This window comes from Hyla sarda, chromosome 7 (genome assembly GCF_029499605.1).
Source record: "Hyla sarda isolate aHylSar1 chromosome 7, aHylSar1.hap1, whole genome shotgun sequence".
In the NCBI taxonomy this organism is placed as follows: domain Eukaryota; kingdom Metazoa; phylum Chordata; class Amphibia; order Anura; family Hylidae; genus Hyla; species Hyla sarda.
Genome location: NC_079195.1, coordinates 105448805 through 105471579, shown reverse-complemented (window position 1 = coordinate 105471579; position 22775 = coordinate 105448805). Strand labels below are relative to the sequence as shown.

Here is a 22775-nt window from a genome sequence, read left to right as displayed (position 1 = left end):
CGAGCCTGCACTATCTGTGCCCGGGATAAGACTCCTCGCCAGAAGCCCGCTGGTTTTCTTCTTCCTCTGCCTGTTCCCGAACAACCTTGGTCTCTGATTGGTATGGATTTTATTACTGACTTACCCCCATCCCATGGCAACACTGTTATTTGGGTGGTCGTTGATCGATTCTCCAAAATGGCACATTTCATCCCTCTTCCTGGTCTTCCTTCAGCGCCTCAGTTGGCTAAACAATTTTTTGTACACATTTTTCGTCTTCACGGGTTGCCTACGCAGATCGTCTCGGATAGAGGCGTCCAATTTGTGTCTAAATTCTGGAGGGCTCTCTGTAAACAACTCAAGATTAAATTAAATTTTTCTTCTGCATACCATCCTCAATCCAATGGACAAGTAGAAAGAATTAACCAGATCTTGGGTGACTATTTACGACATTTTGTTTCCTCCCGCCAGGATGACTGGGCAGATCTTCTACCTTGGGCCGAATTCTCGTATAATTTCAGAATCTCTGAATCTTCCTCCAAATCCCCGTTTTTCGTGGTGTACGGCCGTCACCCTCTTCCCCCCCTCCCTACCCCCTTGCCCTCTGGTCTGCCCGCTGTGGATGAAATTTCTCGTGATCTTTCCATCATATGGAGAGAGACCCAAAATTCTCTCTTACAGGCTTCTTCACGCATGAAGAGATTCGCGGATAAGAAAAGAAGAGCTCCTCCCATTTTTTCCCCTGGAGACAAGGTATGGCTCTCCGCCAAATATGTCCGCTTCCGTGTCCCTAGCTATAAGTTGGGACCACGCTATCTTGGTCCTTTCAAGATTTTGCGCCAGATTAATCCTGTCTCTTACAAACTTCTTCTTCCTCCTTCTCTTCGTATTCCTAATGCCTTTCATGTTTCTCTTCTTAAACCACTTATCATTAACCGTTTCTCTCCCAAATCTGTTTCCCCCACTCCTGTCTCCGGCTCCTCGGACATCTTCTCCGTCAGAGAAATTTTAGCATCTAAAAAGGTCAGAGGGAAAACCTTCTTTTTAGTGGATTGGGAGGGTTGTGGTCCTGAAGAGAGGTCCTGGGAACCTGAGGACAATATCCTGGACAAAAGTCTGGTCCTCAGGTTCTCAGGCTCCAAGAAGAGGGGGAGACCCAAGGGGGGGGGTACTGTTACGCCGAGCGCTCCGGGTCCCCGCTCCTCCCCGGAGCGCTCGCTACACTCCTCTCACTGCAGCGCTCCGGTCGGTTCCACGGACCCGGGGCGCTGCGATACCGCCTCTGGCCGGGATGCGATTCGCGATGCGGGTAGCGCCCGCTCGCGATGCGCACCCCGGCTCCCGTACCTGACTCGCTCTCCGTCAGTTCTGTCCCGGCGCGCGCGGCCCCGCTCCCTAGGGCGCGCGCGCGCCGGGTCTTTGCGATTTAAAGGGCCACTGCGCCGCTGATTGGCGCAGTGGTTCCAATTAGTGTTTTCACCTGTGCACTTCCCTATATCACCTCACTTCCCCTTCACTCCCTCGCCGGATCTTGTTGCCTTAGTGCCAGTGAAAGCGTTTCCTTGTGTGTTCCTAGCCTGTGTTCCAGACCTCCTGCCGTTGCCCCTGACTACGATCCTTGCTGCCTGCCCCGACCTTCTGCTACGTCCGACCTTGCTTCTGTCTACTCCCTTGTACCGCGCCTATCTTCAGCAGCCAGAGAGGTTGAGCCGTTGCTAGGGGATACGACCTGGTCACTACCGCCGCAGCAAGACCATCCCGCTTTGCGGCGGGCTCTGGTGAAAACCAGTAGTGACTTAGAACCGATCCTCTAGCACGGTCCACGCCAATCCCTCTCTGGCACAGAGGATCCACTACCTGCCAGCCGGCATCGTGACAATATTCTACCTAATTCTCATCAGGAGGATATTGAGTTTATAGCAGGTTGGCAAAACCTCCTGACGGATTGCACTATTCGTATGCAAGAATATCTTCTCAATTATGAGAAGCAAGTGTTAAGGAGAACAGGGGCACAACTTGAGAAACAGATCGCAGAAATACAAGTCTTTAAAACAAGTGTGGAATTCAGCAATTTGGAGTCCAAATTGCAAAAACATATTGAGTCCCACCAGCAAGAAATTAAAGAAAGAAAACATCGCAAATATATACGCGACAAACGTGATTTTGAAACAGGGGTGATTTACATTAAGAGGAATAACAGTTACAATTATAACCCCAACCCCTACACTGATATCTCAGAATCTGATATCTCTGAATCCGAGGACTCCAATAAAGGGAGACCCAATAATTACACAGATAATAGAGGACGCAGAAGAGGGGGAAGAGGGGGTTATTCACGTAGACAACCCACACGTAAATCACCCGTCAACACAAGATCTGGTGAATCAAGATGTCCCCCCGGTCAAAATCCAAGCTTCCAGAACCCGAACAACATGCAAGGAGGATATATACCACCTGTCTCTGGCTCATCCTCCTTTTTACAGTTAACACCGCTAGCACACCATCCCGTCGCGAATATAGCACCACCAGTTTCGGTATCAACAACAGCCACAATGGCTATGACTGGTTTGGTAGCCACTGGCGTAGGAGCAACAGCAGCAACTCCCTCTTTTTTAGGGATGGGAATAATATCTCGGGACAAGATGATGGGGCCCAACATGTTTTGACATCTAGGACCCAAGATTTACAGATTTATAATTTATCCTCATATCAACTGACTGAGAGCCAAATAAGGGTGTTACAGAAAGGGTTATAATTTACCCCTACACCGAGATTCAAATCCTTTGAATGGGTTAAAGATATTAATTTGTTTGGGAGGAAATTGGCTCTACATAAGGTTCACTTAAATTTGTCAAGAAATGGGATTAATAATGATCAAAGAGAAAGAGAAGCCATTCAAATCTTGGAAGAGTTAGAGAGAGAAAATGAGGAAGGAGTGGTGATGGATCCACCCTTCTCGAGTCTACGTCCTAGATCGACGATGACTCCCAGTCTATCCCAATTCTCGAACATTGACACATTTGTAAACATGGTCTGTCAAGAAATAACAGAATTACAACCTAATACTAGACTTGATAATCTAATGGAAGAAGAGAAAAGAGCATTAAGAGAATTGGCGAACAATGACTCCCTTGTCTGCAAACCAGCAGACAAGGGAGGTAACATTGTTCTTCTAGATAGAGATGATTATAAAAGGATGGTAATGCAGTTATTGGATGATAGATCCACCTATATCATCCTTCCCAAGAACCCTATGGAGGACTTCAATAAAGAATTGAAGACAATATTAATAACAGCGAAAAGTGAGAATTTGATTTCAGAGGATGAATTTAAAGTTCTGTATAACCCTACACCAACTATTGCAACAATGTACGCACTTCCTAAGGTGCATAAGAAAACCCGACCTATTCCCGGTCGTCCCATCGTTTCGGGAAATGATAACCTGACTCAGGGAATCAGTTTATACGTGGATCAATTCCTTGCACAATTTGTAACAAGTCTACCGTCTTATTTGCGGAATACCAAAGATGTAGTTACGAAACTACAAGAATTGACGTTTCCAGTAACAACACTTATTGCTAGTTTGGATGTGGAGTCCCTGTATACGAACATCTCCCATGATTTAGGAATTCAAGCCACTGAATACTTTTTGAACACTAGGGGTACTCACCTTCACCGTCACAATGAATTTTTGTTAACACTTTTACGTTTTTTACTTACACATAATTTCTTTCTATTTGATCGTAAATTTTATTTTCAGATTAAAGGCACCGCAATGGGCATGGCTTGTGCACCTAATTATGCTAATTTATTTTTGGGGTGGTGGGAGAACACGATAGTTTTTTCTGAGTTTTCTGATTTCACCAATCACATTTTATTTTGGGGGAGATTTATCGATGATATTTTGATTTTTTGGGATGGCACTATCACTGAATTTAATTCATTTGTAATAGCATTAAACACAAATAGTATAGGTATGAAATTCACTTCGGAAATTCACACTAACACGATCACTTTTTTAGATTTGGTTATATCACTTGATTTAGATGGGACAGTACATACCAACATACATAGAAAAGAAACGTCCACTAACAGTTTTCTTCACTGGGATAGTTTCCACCCCCCTCCCCTCAAAAGAGGGATACCGATAGGCCAGTATTTACGGGCTAAGAGAAACTGTTCTAGTGAGGAGGCCTTTCAGAAGGAATGTAAGGAGCTGTATGAGAGATTCCTGAGTCGAGGTTATCCCAAAAAGTGGCTCCATAGAGCCTATGCCAGAGCGAGAGCGACACCACGTAGTTATTTATTGTCTAATCAATCTAGAAGTACTAATGAATCTGGAAAGGTCATACGCTGTATTGGTACATATGACTCTAACAATAATCAAGTGGTAAGGATATTGAATAAATTTTGGCCCTTACTTATGAGTGATATGGACCTCAGAGAAGTATTACCCCAAAGACCAGCAATAACGTATCGCAGAGGACGAAACGTGAAGGAGTCTCTTGTTCATAGTTTCTACTCTGAGAACAATATGCAAATGTGGCTGAAGTCACCAACCACTGGTTCTTACCCCTGTGGAAGTTGCACTTTTTGTAAGTTTATGCCTAGAACAAAAGAATTTACTAATCCGGTGGACAATAAGAGCTATAAGATTCAGACCTTCATAAATTGTCAAACGACTGGGGTGGTGTATATGTCCGGACAGTGCCCATGTCCGAAATTATATGTGGGTAAAACTATTCAACAACTACGGAGGAGAATATCCAAACATCTGAGCACAATTAACACCCATATGGATACCCCTCTGTCTAGACATGTTAGGGAATTTCACAGCGGTAATGTTACCTTGTTAAAATTTTGGGGCATTCAAAAGTGCAATTTAGGTCCACGACGGGGAAATTTGAACCGTAAACTTCTCAAGGAAGAAGCATTTTGGATTTTCAAATTGAAATCTAGAAGCCCATTAGGTCTGAATGAGGGCTTTACATTTTCAGCCTTCCTGTAAAGCAAGACATTTTTGTAAAGTGAGACATACCTCCAGCAGTGACAGTTTATCTATACTAATATGTGTATTGATAATAGCATTGATTGTTGAGCTACGCCCACAATACATTATGACAGTCTCCCTTCCTGTTTTTCCACAATATATATATTTTTCGTTCTGTTTTATGTGTATGAAGATTATGGATTCTATTTATTGCAAATTTCACTTGGACCACTTACCTTACAAATGTGGAAACATGCTTGCATTTGAGGTATACTCTTTGATACATACTTTGTATGTTTATACTTTTATAAACCATTGAGTTTGCTATATTAATCCCTTCACACTGCAATTTGATTTGTGAAGGTCCACCCAGGATTTATTGCTGGCCAGCAACCAATCCTTGAATAAAGGTCCAGTATATAGTATGAGGCATACACACAATAAAGGTAGATGTATATGGGATATTCGGTTTATTACCACTATATCTAGTATTGTATATGGAGCCTCGTTAATCTTAATCCTAATTCTTTGTACACAATATTTTATAAGTAAATCCTATATGATTGACAGTTGCCTGCCTTCCCCCCCTTCCTTTGATTGGGATATACTTACCTAGTAATGGATCCAGAATTGTAAAAGGAATAATTATATTGGTTCCGATACAATGATTAACAGAACTTTTGTAGGTTGGATTTAAGCCATTATTAGTGAGTACCCCTTAAACTTAGTCTTCCCCATGCATGTTAAATCTGCAGTCACTACCCTTCCAGTTCTAAGTTTTCCCGCATGCGCGTTTTCATTCCGGCCACTACGTTCTACTTTCTAAGTTTTTTCGCATGCGCGATTGATTGGTGGACGGGCGCATGCGCTAGCTTACGTGGTGACGTTGTTTGTTTACAATTCAGAGCGCAAGCGTGGTTTTTACACAGGCGCATTAGGGACCTGCCGTGATTCAGCGCAGAAGGAACCGGAACTGATGGAGCTCCGTGAGTGGCAATGAATTGACCTATCAGATTACAGTTGGGGAAGATAGACAGGTAATTTAACGTATACCTTGGGAGGTAAGTACCTGCCCAGGTGTCATTATTGTGATTGGCTAATCTAATAATCCTGGCAATTGGGTAGGTGAACTGCCAATTTTATTGATAGTTCCCTATTGGAGGGTTAAACACAGGAAGGGGCTGTGACCTTGGTAAGGGAGGTTATATAAACCCTCTACGCGGCGTTCTTATAGCCATTGTTCCCTAACCTCTGAAGACGTCACTTTGGTGGCGAAACATGTTAGGAGGGACAGTGTGTTAGTATTTTAAATATCAGCAAAAGCACCCTTAATCAGCGCATTCTGCAGATGCGCTGAGTAGATTTCTATATTCAGTTGGTCCCTAGGGACAACAAGTACACTAATACATGTGGTGCTAACATGCTGGATTTTTTAAAATCACTTATAGCTCTGTATACCCACTTTATTGTTTAATTAAAAGTTAAGTTTTAATCAAGTGAGGGATAAAAAGTGGACTTTTTGCTCAGTCCTTTTGGGCTGAGTTGAGGTATTAAATATACATTAGGTGCAGCACAGTTCCCCCACGTTAGGTGCGGCACAGTCCCCCCCCCCCCCACGTTAGGTGCGGCACAGTTCCCCACATTAGGTGCAGTATAGTTCCCCCGAATTAGGTGCAGTATAGTTCTCCACATTAGGTGCAGTATAGTTCTCCCCACATTAGGTGCAGTACAGTTCCCCCACATTAGGTGCAGTATAGTTCTCCCCACATTAGGTGCAGTACAGTTCCCCCACATTAGGTGCAGTATAGTTCTCCCCACATTAGGTGCAGTACAGTTCCCCCACATTAGGTGCAGTATAGTTCTCCCCACATTAGGTGCAGTATAGTCCCCCACATTAGGTGCAGTATAGTTCTCCCCACATTAGGTGCAGTATAGTTCTCCCCACATTAGGTGCAGTATAGTTCTCCCCACATTAGGTGCAGTATAGTTCTCCCCACATTAGGTGCAGTATAGTTCTCTCCACATTAGATGCAGTATAGTTCTCCACATTAGGTGCAGTATAGTTCTCCACATTAGGTGCAGTATAGTTCCCCCACATTAGGTGCAGTATAGTTCTCCCCACATTAGATGCAGTATAGTTCTCCACATTAGGTGCAGTATAGTTCCCCACATTAGGTGCAGTATAGTGCTCACATTACGTTGGCAGTATAGTTTACCCCACATTAGGTGCAGTATAGTCCCCCCACATTAGGTGTAGTATGTTACCCCACAGACATCCAGCCTCCAGCCATACAGTGTATAGCTGGAGGCTGTATGACTGTTTACTGCCCTACTTCAGTGCTCCGACCACTGCTCCTCTGGTCCGGCCACCATAGCAGTAGGTCCCGGGACTGGAGGAGCGGTGGTCGGAGCACTGACACTGATGTGCCGCTGGTCACTTACCATGCTGGCCAGCGCATGTCCTGTTCGCTGCTCCGCTCCTCCGCATTGCTTTCCAATGGGCGCACGCACGGGACGGGGCAATTGCCCCGTCCCCCCCCCCCCTAGATCTGCCACTGCATGCATTATATACACACACAAAACACTGTACACATTACATACTGTACATGCATGCTTCATACACACACAGATACTGTACACATTACATACTGTATATGCATGCTTCATACACACATACACATATTGTACACATTACATACTGTACATACATGCTTCATACACACACAACACACTGTACACATTACATACTGTACATGCATGCTTCATACACACACAACACACTGTACACATTACATACTGTACATGCATGCTTCATACACACACAACACACTGTACACATTACATACTGTACGTGCATGCTTCATACACACACAACACACTGTACACATTACATATTGTACATGCATCATACACACACATACTGTACACATTACATACTGTACATGCATCATACATACACACACACACTGTACACATTACATACTGTACATGCATCATACACACACACTGTACACATTACATACTATACATGCATCATACACACACACTGTACACATGACATACTGTACATGCATCATACACACACTGTACACATTACATACTGCACATGCATCATACACACACACACTGTACACATTACATACTGTACATGCATCATACACACACACACACTGTACACATTACATACTATACATGCTCCATACATACAACATACTGTACACATTACATACTGTACATGCATCATACACACACACACTGTACACATTACATACTGCACATGCATCATACACAACATACTGTACACATTACATACTGTACATGCATCATACACACACACTGTACACATTACATACTGTACATGCATCATACACACACTGTACACATTACATACTATACATGCATCATACACACACATATTGTACACATTACATACTGTACATGCATCATACACACACATACTGTACACATTACATACTGTATATGCATCATACACACACACACTGTACACATTATATACTATACATGCTTCATACACACAACATACTGTACATGCATCATACACACACACACTGTACACATTACATACTATACATGCATCATACACACACATACTGTACACATTACATACTGTACATGCATCATACACACACACACACACACACTGTACACATTACATACTATACATGCTTCATACACACAACATACTATTCATGCATCATACACACACACACGAACTTACGCGAACTTACAGTAAATTCGATTCGTCACGAACTTCTCGGCTCGGCAGTTGATTACTTTTCCTGCATAAATTAGTTCAGCTTTCAGGTGCTCCCGTTGGCTGGAAAAGGTGGATACAGTCCTAGGAGACTCTTTCCTAGGACTGTATCCACCTTTTCCAGCCCACCGGAGCACCGTAAAGCTGAACTAATTTATGCAGGAAAAGTCAGCAACTGCCGAGCCGAGAAGTTCGTGACGAATCAAATTTACTGTAAGTTCGCTCATCTCTAATACACACACACACACTGTACACATTACATACATACTAAACATGCTTCATACACACACAGATAGAATAGATCAGTGTTTCCCAACCAGGATGCCTACAGAGGTTGCAAAACTACAACTCCCAGCATGCCCAGACAGCCTTTGGCTGTCTGGGCATGCTGGGAGTTGTAGTTTTGCAACAACTGGAAGCACCCTGGTTGGGAAACACTGGTATAGATACACACATGCACTTTACATATAGTCATCCACAGTAGTAACACACACACACACAGGCACAGTACATAGACATACACATATGTACACACACACACACACATATATATATATATATATATATATATATATACACACACGCTTATACACAAATACATGCAGGGACACCTACTATTGTCAGGCCCCATATTGTACAGCCTCTGCGGTCTCCTTTCCTCACAGCTCTGTTCTCTCTCCTCCTCCCTCCCCCTCCTCCTGCTCAGATGGCTGAAGTCTGAGAGAAGAGTCCGGGGCTGAGGGAAGATACCAAGTGCAGCAGGGGTGGGGGGAGCATGATTGTGGTCAGGTGAGAAGAACTCCAAAGCTGCAAATAAGTATATTTAAAAAAAAAATGTCAGACATTCGGGGGCCCTCTTGTTTGACTGGGTAACTGGGGCCCAGAGCACAAACTCCAAGAGCAGGATTGTTAATCGCTACAGGACGGGCAAGCACTGGCTGTGCTCGGAGGCCCCCAGCCAGCTCGGGGCCCCAAGCAATTGCTTGGTTTGCCTGTCCTGTAGCGACGGGCCTGGGTGTGGGAGTGCACGAGCTTTGCAGGAGCCGCAGGCATAGCACCTGATTTTCCACTCCCGCCCTCAAAAGCCTAATTACCGCCCGTGTTCACAAGTTTTGCATTGGGTCCCACAAGATCCAGGGGAATCTCAATCCCGATGCAGGGCTCTAGTTAGAATTAGCAATATCATTCCCATAGTGTTGATATTTCACGTTGTTGTATGCTTGTTCAAATGTAGATTTTATGCCTGGTGAACCTGCTGGAATGTACTTGGTAATGGTTTAAATAGCAATGTTCTGATAGTGTTTCTAGCTCTAACATTTAATTTAGCCATCATTTATGACCACTAAGAGCAGAAATTGAGAGGATATGAAAAGCTTTTGATTATGTTCCTCCCTTATTTAGCTTTCTAGGGTTCTGCACTTAGTAAGCTATTGTCAATCCTTTCTCCTCAAACCTCCTGCTCACTGAATTACTTCCCCATATCATATGCAGTGAACACTTAGGTTATGTTCACACCTCAGAATTTCCATGCGGAATACCGCATTGGAATTCTGCATGGAGATTCCAGGGCAGCAGAGTTTCATTGAATTGTGCTGCGAGGTGCACACATCAGAATTTCCGTACCAGATGATTCTGGCATGGAAATTCCGAATTCTGTTATTCTGTTCATTCTTTCTGCGGACTCCACACAGAATGCATAGCCATCTATGAGACGACACATTCCCGGGCAGTCTCCGGAATGTCCGCACAGAGATTTTCCGGGCAGACATTCCGAAGTGTGAATATAGCCTTAAAGGGGTACTTCGCCCCTAGACATCTTATTTGATCTCCCTGCTGCACGCAGCATTCGTTTAGAACGTCTGGTGCAGTGCCCATAGACTTGCATTGAGGGGCGCGGCCGTGACATCACGAGCGGGATGCGGCCGTGACGTCACAAGCCCCCGCCCTGCATCGCCAGTGATCCAGCATGGAGCGAAGTTCGCTCCGTGAACCGGATGTCTGGGGTGCCGCAGCTAAGATCACTAAGGTCCCCAGCAGCAGGACCCCCACAATTAGACATCTTATCCTCATCCTTTAGATAGGGGATAAGATGTCTAGGGGTGGAGTATCCCTTTAAAGCATGTTATTGTTCACGCAGCAAAAATTTACGGTTTTCAAAATCTACATTGTGGATTTGTCAGTGTGAAAAATTTCCGCATGGATTCTCCCAAAGACATTAATGGGAGTTTAATAATTTCTAAGGAATTCATATGTAAATCCACATGAATTTCAGATTTTCGGATTCTGCACAGATTATGAGGCTGAATTTTGAGGCACAATCTGCCATGTGAACATACCCTAACTGTACCTCACCTGGTTACTTTGAAAAGAGATTTGGGGCTGTAGTACAGGGTGGGCCATTTATATGGATACACCTTAATAAAATGGGAATGGTTGGTGATATTAACTTCCTGTTTGTGGCACATTAGTATATGTGAGGGGGGAAACTTTTCAAGATGGGTAGTGACCATGGCGGCCAATTTGAAGTTGGCCATTTTGAATCCAACTTTAGTTTTTTCAATAGGAAGAGGGTCATGTGACACATCAAATTTATGGGAATTTCACAAGAAAAACAATTATGTCCTTAGTTTTTTTTTTTTGCAATATATTTTTATTCAACATTTTCAGAATAACACAAAAACATATCAGAAATATCACGATCCCCATCTGGGAAAATAACGGACCGCGATCCAACATACAATACAATAACTGTCTTAAAAATGACAAATACTGAGGTGCTGTAGTGAAGTGATGCAGGATTCCCTCTCTCCCCAAGGATTCAATAAGCTTAATCCTTACAGTCTAAACTGAATCAGGAAGCTGTAATGCCCCCAGCGTCCCTTTCAATGATTCTGTAAGGTACCATGTGGTGTGTCTAAAAGGATATACAATGTCGGCTACCTCCCGGGGATTATAGTGTGTAACAATGAACGGTGTCCACTTTTCGAAGAAACGTGCCGTGCCAGAGTTGCAATGGCGTTCAGCATCCAATCTGTCTACCCCTAAAAAGAACTTCAATTGAGTTATCAATAATTGCAGGTCCGGTACCCGGTCCTCCAACCACCGGAGAAACAAGCATCGGAGAGCAACCAGCAAGACCACATGTATTATTTTAGGGATCCTCTGGATCCCCGTCCGATCCTCCTCCGGAGGACGAAGCTGGTGAAATATAAGGGTCTGAACCTTAAAAGGAAGACTTACCCGCCAGTGGTCTCTGATGTAGGAGCAGATCGAGCGCCAGTAGCCAGCCGAGTGAGCACAGTCCCAGATCCCGTGAAAAAGATTTGTCATAGGTGTAAGACATTTGGGGCAGTGTGTTATACGCTCAGGGAAACAAGGCGACGGTGGGATATTAAAGCCGTACAAGGCTGCGTGGGAAACTTTAAAATAGGTCTCCCTCCATCGTTCATTTATAACCTGTTTACAAACCGCTTCCCATCCCGTAAGTATAGTCTCATGAATGTCTGGGTCCCCAGTCCATCTCTCCCATGTGGTAAACAGGCGTTTTGGGTCGAATTTTAAAAGTCTCCCCCGTAAAGCTAGGTATAATTGGGAAATGGAAGTCTTCCTCGGACCATCCCCTACTATGTCATCAAAAGAGTGGACAGGGGCTTCCACTGTCAGGTTCCTAAGTCGGGTCGAACAAAAGGAGTATAATTGATTTGCATAGATCAATTGAGTTTGGGGTAAAGAGAATTTTGTTACCATCTCTGCAGGTGAAAGCCATGACCTTCGATCCTCGTCCCACAAATCACTAGCCCTCAAAACCCCCTCCCTCTCCCAAAGAGCAAGCCAGGTAGATGAAGTCCCTTGAGAGAATTCAGGGTGTCCTCTGAGTGGCATTCGCTTGGACAACAAGTGCGATAGGCCAAAAGTCTTACGGAGTTCCTTCCATGTAATAATGGTATCCCTAAGGACCTGCGAGCTCTTGACCTGCGGGGGTAGCTTAGTGTAGGAAGTATGTAGTAGGGCTGTCAATGACCACGGTGCCGCCAGCTCTCGCTCAATCAATAGGTTAGAGAAGTATGATGAATCATGCAACCAATCCATCACATTGCGGAACAAGCATACCAAGTTGTAACCCCTCACATTGGGAAAGTTGACCCCCCCTTCCATCCTACACAGCATCAACTTTTTAAGCGCAATTCTGGGTCTCTTCCCATGCCATATGAATTTAGTGAATGCTGCGTTGAGTGTCCTGACATCTACGTGCTTCAGCAATATTGGGAGTGTCTGCAGAGGGTAAAGTAGCCTGGGAAAACTTATCATCTTCACCAGATGACAACGTCCCATAAAGGACAGCGGAAGGTCTTTCCACCGTGCCAACTCGTCCACTATCTTCTTAATCACCGGGGTAAAATTCAACGCATATAGTGTATCCGCGGTTCTCCCTATCCTAATCCCCAGGTAGAGAATGGAAGAAGTGCTATAAGTGATCCCTAAATCCCCAGCCATCCGCTCCCAGTGAGGCGGGCCCTTCCCCAAAGGAAGGAGCACACTTTTGGATGCGTTCACTTTATAGCCCATGAAACCTTCCACCCCGGCTAGAAAAGACAATACCTTGGGAACATCCCGCCCTGGGTCATCCAAGAACATTAGCACATCATCTGCAAACAAGGATATTTTGAGTTCTCTGGATCCCACCGCTATACCCTTGTACGTGTCCGAAGCGAGCAAAAAGCGCGCCAAGGGTTCAATTGCTAAATCAAACAAAAGGGGCGATAGGGGACACCCCTGTCGTGTCCCTCTATGCAGTTGGATATATGGAGACAAAAAGCCCGGGGTATACACCCTGGCTGCCAGGCCAGAATAGAGGTTTTCCAGGAAACCACTGAACCTCCCTGTGATACCAAAGCGTTCTAGAACCAAATGCAACCAATCCCACCGGACATTATCGAACGCTTTTTCCGCATCTAGAGCGAGCAGTGCAGGGTGGGGCATAACCGCAGGCCTTCTGCCTACACTATCCATGACCGCTAGAACCTTCCGTATGTTCGTGACAGCTGAACGCGTTTTTACAAAACCCACTTGATGATCCCCTATCAACTCGGGCAATAGTTTCGCTAACCGGTCCGCTAATATTTTGGTAAGTAATTTAACATCCTGATTAATAAGTGATATTGGACGATAGGAGCCAGGATCTAGCGGATCCTTGCCCGGCTTGGGGAGAACCTTAATGAAGGCTAGTTTAGCTCCCGCCGACAAGTTTCCACCAGACAGGACACCATTAAAGTAAGCTGTCAGGGCAGGAGTGACCTGATCAACTAGGGGTTTATAAAATTCCCCCGGATAACCGTCCGGTCCCGGGGCCTTCCCATTGGCTAGAGATCTGATAGCCCCCCTAACCTCTTCTACTGTGATGGCTATGTTCAGCTCTAGTCGTTGGTCCTCAGACAACTTTGGGAGACTCACTTTGTCCAAAAAGTCCCGGCCCTCTGTACCTGCGTCAGGTGGAGCGGAGTACAAGTCCGCATAGTAAGCACCCAATAGAGCACTTACAGCCTTCGGGTCTCTACTAATTTGGCCCTGGGTGTCCTTCAGAGCAAGCACATGCGCAGATGAATGTGGACCCTTCGCTAGTCTAGCCAGCAAGCGACCTGCCTTGTTTCCCTGTTTAAACAGCTGGAGATCGTAATGTGAGCGATAAATTCGCTCCCTCCTGTCTAACCATAGTTCATAGTCGGCACGTGCTGTCTGCCACGCCAGTTTATTGGGGGGGGTCGAGGAAGATACAAACTTGGAATATGCTGCGGCTAAGCGAGAACTGGCGGCCGCATGTCCCTCTTGCGACTTACGCTTTAACGTGGAATGATAGGCCATTATTTTACCTCTCAGGACTACCTTGGCTGTCTCCCAGAAAAGGGCAGGGTCCCCTTCATGTTGGGCATTGTCAGTTTGAAATTCCAGCCACCACCCCCGAAGAAGATCTTGAAAAGACTCATCCTTCGCTAAATAAGAAGGGAAGCGCCACAAAAAATCAGTCCCCTTCGGGTGTGATTGCCGAAACTCCAACACTACAGGGGAGTGGTCAGAAATGATCAGGTCAGAGATGTCCGTTACAGTCACCCTAGGGCAAAGGGAAGGACTAATCATGAGGTAATCAATTCGGGACCAGGAATTGTGTGTGTGGGAGTAGTGCGTATACTCACGACCATCGGGATGAAAATGTCTCCAGGCATCCACCAAGCCTGTACTGGACAGAAACGGTTGCAGGACCCTGTCACTCTGTCGGATGGCCACTGGCGTCGATGTCGCCCCTCTCCTGTCCACCAGAGGATCCACCACCGAGTTCAGGTCACCTCCAACCACTACCTGCAGACCTGCTGAACTAGTTAACTCATCTGTTAGGGAACGAAAGAAAGAGGCGTTATCTCCATTCGGTGCATATACATTATAAATAGCATAAGATTGCTCGCCATGTATTAAGGAAATATGGGAAAGACGTCCCGCATCATCATGTGTATGGGAGATCAAATGGTGTTGGAATGCCTTGTGTATCAGAATCAATACACCCGCCTTTCGGTCCACCGCCGGGGAACCATACACACCACCCACCCACAACTTCCTCATTCTAGGGAAATCGGTTGCGGTCAGATGTGTCTCCTGCAAAAGAACCACATCCGGCCTCAAGCGCTTGAGATATCGAAGGATGGACATTCTCTTCTGAGGTGATCTTAGACCCTTCACATTCCACGAAACAATTCTACACATCGTGAATACATTGAGGAAGGGTAACAGTAATGCACAGGGAGACGTAGGGACACAACACAAAAACCCACCCAAGGGAAATTCCCAGGACTATGGGCAGACAGGGGAAGAGCAGGGATCGCCAGCGCAAGCTATCGAAGTACCTCAGCACATGACTAGAGCTCGCAGAAGGGGAGCGCCACAGTAATCCTGAACCTTTCAACTTAGAGTGTGCCCCTGCCAGCGCAGCTCGTAAGAAAAAAACATTTGAATTATAAAAAAAACATGAAAAAACCATATCTGCAACTCCAACAGTGAGGGAAGCCCTGTGTGGAAAAATGGCAACCCCCTGACTGGATGTGGACTTCACTTTTTTCAGACATGAGAGGAGACAGGAACACCCCTCCCCACACCCACCCGTACACATGACCCCGCCCCACTCCCGAGACATACCCATTAACGATATACATAGAGCCGCCATAGTCCAATCTGTAATAATGGAACATTCCCCTCAAAATATTATGGCCAATAACTCAAAATCTCAAGTCCCAAGAGTCAAGCACGGGGGATAAGGATGAACAATACCCTTTATACATTGCAGTCCTATATTCTCAGCCGTGGTAGAAATGAGAGTAGCTTCTATGATGTCATCCTGGATCAGCTGCTCTGCAAGACCGCATGTCCGTGTACTTTATCGGAAGCTGGGGGAAAAGAAAGAAAAAAGAGAGGGGGGGTGCGTGGAAACAATAGCTGGAAGACCGGGACTCAGTCCGGTGACGAGGATCTGCTACTACGGCTTCTGCTCCTCCGTTTTGGAGACTTCTTTCTCTTCCTTCCCTCTGCTGGTGATCGGTCCCTCCCCTCCTTACGACGGGCGGGTCTCTGTGCCAGGGGACCTTGATCTCTTGAGGGGTCCTGGCGGGCAGGTGAATGTCTTGGGTGTCTCTGGTGGTCCGCTAGCACATCTCGCAGTTCCGCCTCGGCTGCTGACGGAGTCTGGTAGGAGCGAAAAGATCCATCCGGCATGTGCACTTTTAATGTGGCTGGGTATTGCAGTTGAAAGCGGCGTTTGGCATTGTATAAGGCAGTGCAAACATTGCTGAAAGCTTTCCTTCTCTTCGCTACATCAGCCGAAAAATCTTCAAATATCAGCATCTTCTTGTTACGGAATGTCAGAGGTGTTGTGCGCTTTCGAAACGCTCTCAGGATGCTAACCTTGTCGTTGTAGTCGAGCAGTTTAAATATTACTTGACGCGGACGGCTATCTACACCCGTCTTGGAATCAACATTACGGTCAGGCAATTTGCCTATACGGTGTGCCCTCTCCACCCTGCATTTGTGTGGCAGACCCAGCGCCTTAGGTAGATCACTCTCGCAAAAATCTTGAAGGTCCGCAGGAAGGAGCGACTCAGTAACGCCTACCAAACGCAGATTGCTGCGCCGTGAACGGTTCTCTAAATCTTCCAGCTTTCCGCTAACATAGCATAAATCTGTGTCCATTTGGCGCAATTTAGTAGCCAGGCCGCTGTTCTCATCCTCAAGCGCAACAATTCTATGCTCCATCTCGCCAATGCGGCCCTCCTGAGCGCCCAAATCCGTGCGTATCTGCGTTAGGGTGTCACGTATGGTATTTTCTAAAGTTCTCTGTATCGTGGGGGTGATGAGAGAAACTAGCGCTGCGGCCAGTGCCTGTAGATCAGGGTGGGCCGGTAAACCCCCCACAGAGGGTCCTGCGGCCATGGCATCTGAGAGCTGGACCCCCAGACCAGGGGACTCTGCAAGTTGAGAGAACAGGAGTTGGCTACCAGTCACTTCCATTGCAGCAGGAATAGAGGCGCCGTTTGTGGTCTCGTGCTGAGGGGTAGGGGGGCGGGGGGGCCCAGAGGGCGCAGGAGATGCGTGCAATCCAGAGACTGCCGGGCCCTGAGGTCCCTTGTGGACAAATTTATCCATGACTTGGCTGTTATGTCCGTTATGTAGTCACTCCCTAAAGCCAGTGTGGGAATGCCCTGTTGCAATAGCAGCTCAGCAGGGGACAGGGAAGAATAGTCAGTGGTGGCTCAGAGGGGCCAAGATGGCGCTGAGTGGCGCTGTGTAGGTAACCAGCTGAGTGCACCCGATGAGGGCCCCCTCTACCCGCCCCGGGGCTTGTCCTAACTGCGGGCACCAGTTTTTGTGCTCACCGGGTTTTCCGCAGTCTTCTTCAGGCCGCCCAGCTGTAATCCCGGTCCTCTCTCCGGCGCCCACAATCGCATTCAGCTTCCGGAACTCCGAGATCGCTGCGCTGTCCGGTAAAGCACGGGGAGTGAGATCTCCGCTGCTGGCTGGTCTCCGGAGCCCTCACGGGGGAGCAGGTCCGTGCAGGGATCGCGAGCGGGGCAAAGTCGCCCGGTACTGTGCCGTTCTGGGGTGTGGGGTACAGGAGCTCCGTCCCTCCGCTCCTCACATGGCCGCGCCGGAACCGGAAGTATGTCCTTAGTTTTAACGTAACTTTATTCCTCCATGAGTTATTTACAAGTTTCTGACCACTTATAAAATGTGTTCAATGTGCTGCCCATTGTGTTGGATTGTCAATGCAACCCTCTTCTCCCACTCTTCACACACTGATAGCAACACCGCAGGAGAAATGCTAGCACAGGCTTCCAGCATCTGTAGTTTCAGGTGCTGCACATCTCGTATCTTCACAGCATAGACAATTGCCTTCAGATGACCCCAAAGATAAAAGTCTAAGGGGGTCAGATCGGGAAACCTTGGGGGCCATTTAACTGGATATGCGAAATTGCTACATGATGATGTGTTTCCCTCTTTATGCACTGAAGCTGGCACGTTCCCTGAGTTTTTCCAGCATGATGGTGCACCACTACATTATGGGTGTCAGGTCCGAGCATTCCTAGATGAACAGTTTCCTGGAAAGTGGATTGGTCATCATGGGCCAGTTGAATGGCTCCCAAGGTCTCCCGATCTGACCCCCTTAGACTTTTATCTTTGGGGTCATCTGAAGGCAATTGTCTATGCTGTGAAGATACGAGATGTGCAGCACCTGAAACTACAGATACTGGAAGCCTGTGCTAGTATTTCTCCTGTGGTGTTGCTATCAGTGTGTAAAGAGTGGGAGAAGAGGGTTGCATTGACAATCCAACGCAATGGTCAGCACATTGAACACATTTTATAAGTGGTCAGAAACTTGTAAATAACTCATGAAATAATAAAGTTACAACCAAGTTAAAACCAAGAACATCATTGTTTTTCTTGTGAAATTCCCAATAAGTTTGATGTGTCACATGACCCTTTCCTATTGAAAAAACAAAAGTTGGATTCAAAATGGCCGACTTCAAAATGGCCGCCATGGTCACCACCCATCTTGAAAAGTTTCCCACCTCACATATACTAATGTGCCACAAACAGAAAGTTAATATCACCAACCATTCCCATTTTATTAAGGTGTATCCATATAGATGGCCCACCCTGTATATTAGTTATCTCTAGACTACGCGCTGCCATCAGATTGACCAGATATTGCTGATGGGTTTCAAGAGACGGGAGAAAATTATACTCAGTGTATCCCTTCATATTCATCACCTGCTTTAGACTGTATAGTGACAACCTACATAAAAAATAGAAGCTACAGAGGGCCATAAACATGAGATAGAGTTAGTTTTATGGTTGAACTACAATTGAATGAATGATCATCTGATGGAAATCTTTTCGTTGACACAACAAAGTTAATTTATCAATAATAGATTTTGCCTGACTATAGGCCAGAAATTTCGAACACAGCCGACTTCTTTTTAGAAGATAACATTGGTCATCAAGAACAATTTTTTTGTTGTTAAATTTTAACACTCACGGTTAGAAGACAGGAACACTGGAGGTAGTGGATCCGCTGGACCTGTGTGACAGATGACGCGGGCCGTACCAGGGAACGGAGTCTAAGGTGCCGCTGTTTTTTACCAGAGCCCACCGCAAAGTGGGATGGTCTTGCTGCGGCAGGCGGCACCCAGGTTGTCGCTACCCCTGGCACGGCTCGACCACAAAGGGCGGCTGAGGAGATTCAAGGCACAGGACAGGAAGGAGAAAGCAACTCGTAGTCAGGATAGCAGAAGGTCAGAGCCGGCAGCACAGGTGCGTAGTCAGGAACGTAGCAGGAGGTCAGTAGGCAGGCGGCACAGGAGCAAGGTCAGGTCACAGAACAAGGGGTCAGAAACACGGCAAGGCAAGACTTCTCAATGGCACAAGGCAACAAAGAACCTGCAGAAATCTGTGGGAGGTGCAGGAAATTATAAGTGAGGCACAGGTGTTAGACTTAATTATGGGCGTACTGGCCCTTTAAATCTTATAGCTCGGGCACACGCGCGCGCCCTAGGAAACGGGGACACGCGCGCCGGAGCTGAGAGGCAGGGGAGGAGACAGCAGAGGACTGAGGTAAGTGATGGACTGGGACTCGCATGCGGACTCGTCCCGCGATGTGAATCCCAGCCCCGCCGGCTGGAGGAGAGAGCTGGGCAATGCGCTCACGGCCAGCGCGTATGGCCGGAGCACAAACCGTAACATAAATTTTTCTCAAACACAATAGTTTGGCTGGAATTGTCTGTTTTTACCAACTTTAATCTAATGTGTATTGGTACCTTAACAGTGATTCTTACCATCTTAAAAAATATATATATATGTTTTACAATATATTACAAATCTTTCTCATTTTACTCTTTCCAGGGATATTCAGACATCATGTGACAGATGTTGAGGGATGTCTGATGTCAAGGGAGCTCAGAACAATACAGAATTACGTCTATTCAGGCTGTTAGTGGTCAGTGCAGGGGTGATGGTGTTGCTTAGGAATATTTAGGAGACAATACCTGGGTAAACAGCTGACCATTACAATTACCTTTGTTTTAAGTCATTACTAGGATAATGCTGTCTGCACCATATTGTAGTTAGCATCTGTTACATTCTTCTTGGACATTAGCATGAGCTGGGAACCTTGGCTTAATCCATGGAGCATTTCAATAGTATTTGCTTCCTTTACAATTACTTAGATTGTGAAAAAAATCCCCCAAGATGCATATGACAGCACATCCAGGCAAATGAGTATGGCTTCCATAAAAGGGGAGAAGGTTTAAGTGTCATCTGTGCATGACCTTTTAAGTTGCAAAATTATTTGCGCAATATCACTCCAGTCAATAAATGGTATAGAAATCCACAAAGCATAAAAAGTGCATTGAAAGATGCAGACATGGCCCATGTATAGCTGTGACCAATACAGTTGTCTTTTTTCTACAGAGTGCCTTAGTGTCACCTTTTTTCTGTTTTTTGGGACAAAAACAGGGACACCTATATAGTCTACATACTCTTTTATATTGACAATAAAAAAGGGTGGGATTTATCAAAATCTATATAAATATGTCATCCAAGCTGCACACTAAAGGACTGCAATGGGATTGTGATCCCGCGAGTCTTGAAATGGCACAAGGGGGTGATGAAATGGCACAAGGGGGTGATGAAATGGCACAAGGGGATAGTGAAATGGCACAAGGGGGGGGGGGGTAATGAAATGGCACAAGGGGGTGATGAAGTGGCATAAGGGGGTAAAGAAAGGAAGTGGATAATGAAATGGCACACGTGGGTAATGAAATTTCATAAGGGGGTAATAAAATGCCACAAGGGGATAATAAAATGACACAAGGGGAAAATTAAATTGCATAGGGGAGTTAATAAAAGTTGTGATAAAATGTTTGTGGGAGTGCGCAGGATTGGACCATGTTGCAGGAGTGGAACACACCTTGCAGGAGTGGGTGGTAATGGTCAGAAATCCAGCGGGAGCGGGATTAAGGAAACAGACCCGCACAGGGTTCCACTGCACACTAAACCCTACATATTAGCTACTTCAGCATTGTTATATAAGTGCTATAGAAATGATTGCTGATTTGTTGAAGATGATGTCTGATTCTCTCCTGCAAAGAAAGTGGCCTGAAAGATAGTGTTTTGAGGGTATCATATCTTATGATATATTTTACTTGTTATTTATGGTGTCGATTCAATGTGTTATGATGGCCATAGACATGTCCAAATACAATTCAGTGGTCAGGCTAATTGTTTTTTGTTGTATTGGTCCAAATATGGCTTTATCTTTTATATGGTATATTCATTTTCTGTATTATTACTACAAAGTTTAATATAATGTTTTTCTTTATTCCTTTAGCTTTTTGATCATGTTGCAGAATGTCTTGGAGATTTCATGGAGAAGAAACAGATCAAAGACAAGAAACTGCCAGTTGGATTCACCTTCTCCTTCCCATGCAGTCAGACCAAATTAGATGAGGTAACATTATCTAGCTAGTGAGTAAATCTTACATAAGCGTGCACATCTACAGTGGACATCCCAAAGATATACATATATGGATCAACCCCCCCCACCCCCCTCCCCTTGCAATGCTATTGCAGACAGTCAGTCAGCTGCTATGGCAACAGTTTTTAAGTAGTATTCCATTTCAATTCAATAGTACAGTGGTCCCTCAACATACGATGGTAATTCGTTCCAAACGACCCATCGTTTGTCGAATCCATCGTATGTTGAGGGATCCGTGCAATGTAAAGTATAGGAAGCTGTACTCACCTGTCCCCGTCGCTCTGGATCAGGTCCTCACCGCTCCCGATGCTGTCCCAGGGGCTCCCGATGCTGTCCCGCTGCTCCGGTGTCTTCTTCGCGATCCTCCGTCTTCTTCCGCATCTTCTGCAGGGTCCGGGCCTCGCTTTCTGGTGACGTTATTATGCTGCTGCGCCGGCGCGGCATGCGTAGTGACGTAATAACGACGCCGGAAAGCTAGGCCCGGACCCTGGAGAAGATGCGCAAGACACCGAAGGATCGCGAAGTGGACCCGGAGCAGCGGGAATAGGTGAGCGAACCTGCCAGGGATGCTTAAACTGCTATCCGACAGCAGCTTAAGCATTTTGCGCTGTCGGATAGCAGTTAATGCGATGGCCCCGACATATAAAAGCATCGTATGTCGATGCTGACATCGACATGCGATGGCCTCTGAGAGGCCATCGTATGTCGATTTTATCATATGTCGGGGCCATCGTAGGTCGGGGGGTTACTGTATTAGTACTTCTATTCCAATTTAACTTTTTTATTTTATTTTATTGGCTTTAAAGTCATTTTATTTAGAAACAATCAATATAAACATGGAGAAGAACCGAATCCTTTGCAGGGGGGCAAAACTGTACAGCATGCAAACAATAAGCAAAAGCATAACATACAGTTATGGCAGTAAATGTTGGCACCCCTTAAAGTTTTCAAGAAAATTAAGT

At 45.7% G+C, this 22775-nt stretch overlaps 1 protein-coding gene across 1 annotated transcript in view; it reads left to right on the top strand.

Moving 5' to 3' along the window:
* Window positions 1-22775, top strand: part of LOC130282259 (hexokinase-1) — a 109679-nt gene that overhangs the window by 52223 nt on the left and 34681 nt on the right. Inside the window, exon 4 of the mRNA XM_056530306.1 lies at window positions 21667-21786. Within this exon, the coding sequence (XP_056386281.1) occupies window positions 21667-21786 (120 nt within the window). The remainder of the gene's footprint in view (window positions 1-21666; window positions 21787-22775) is intronic.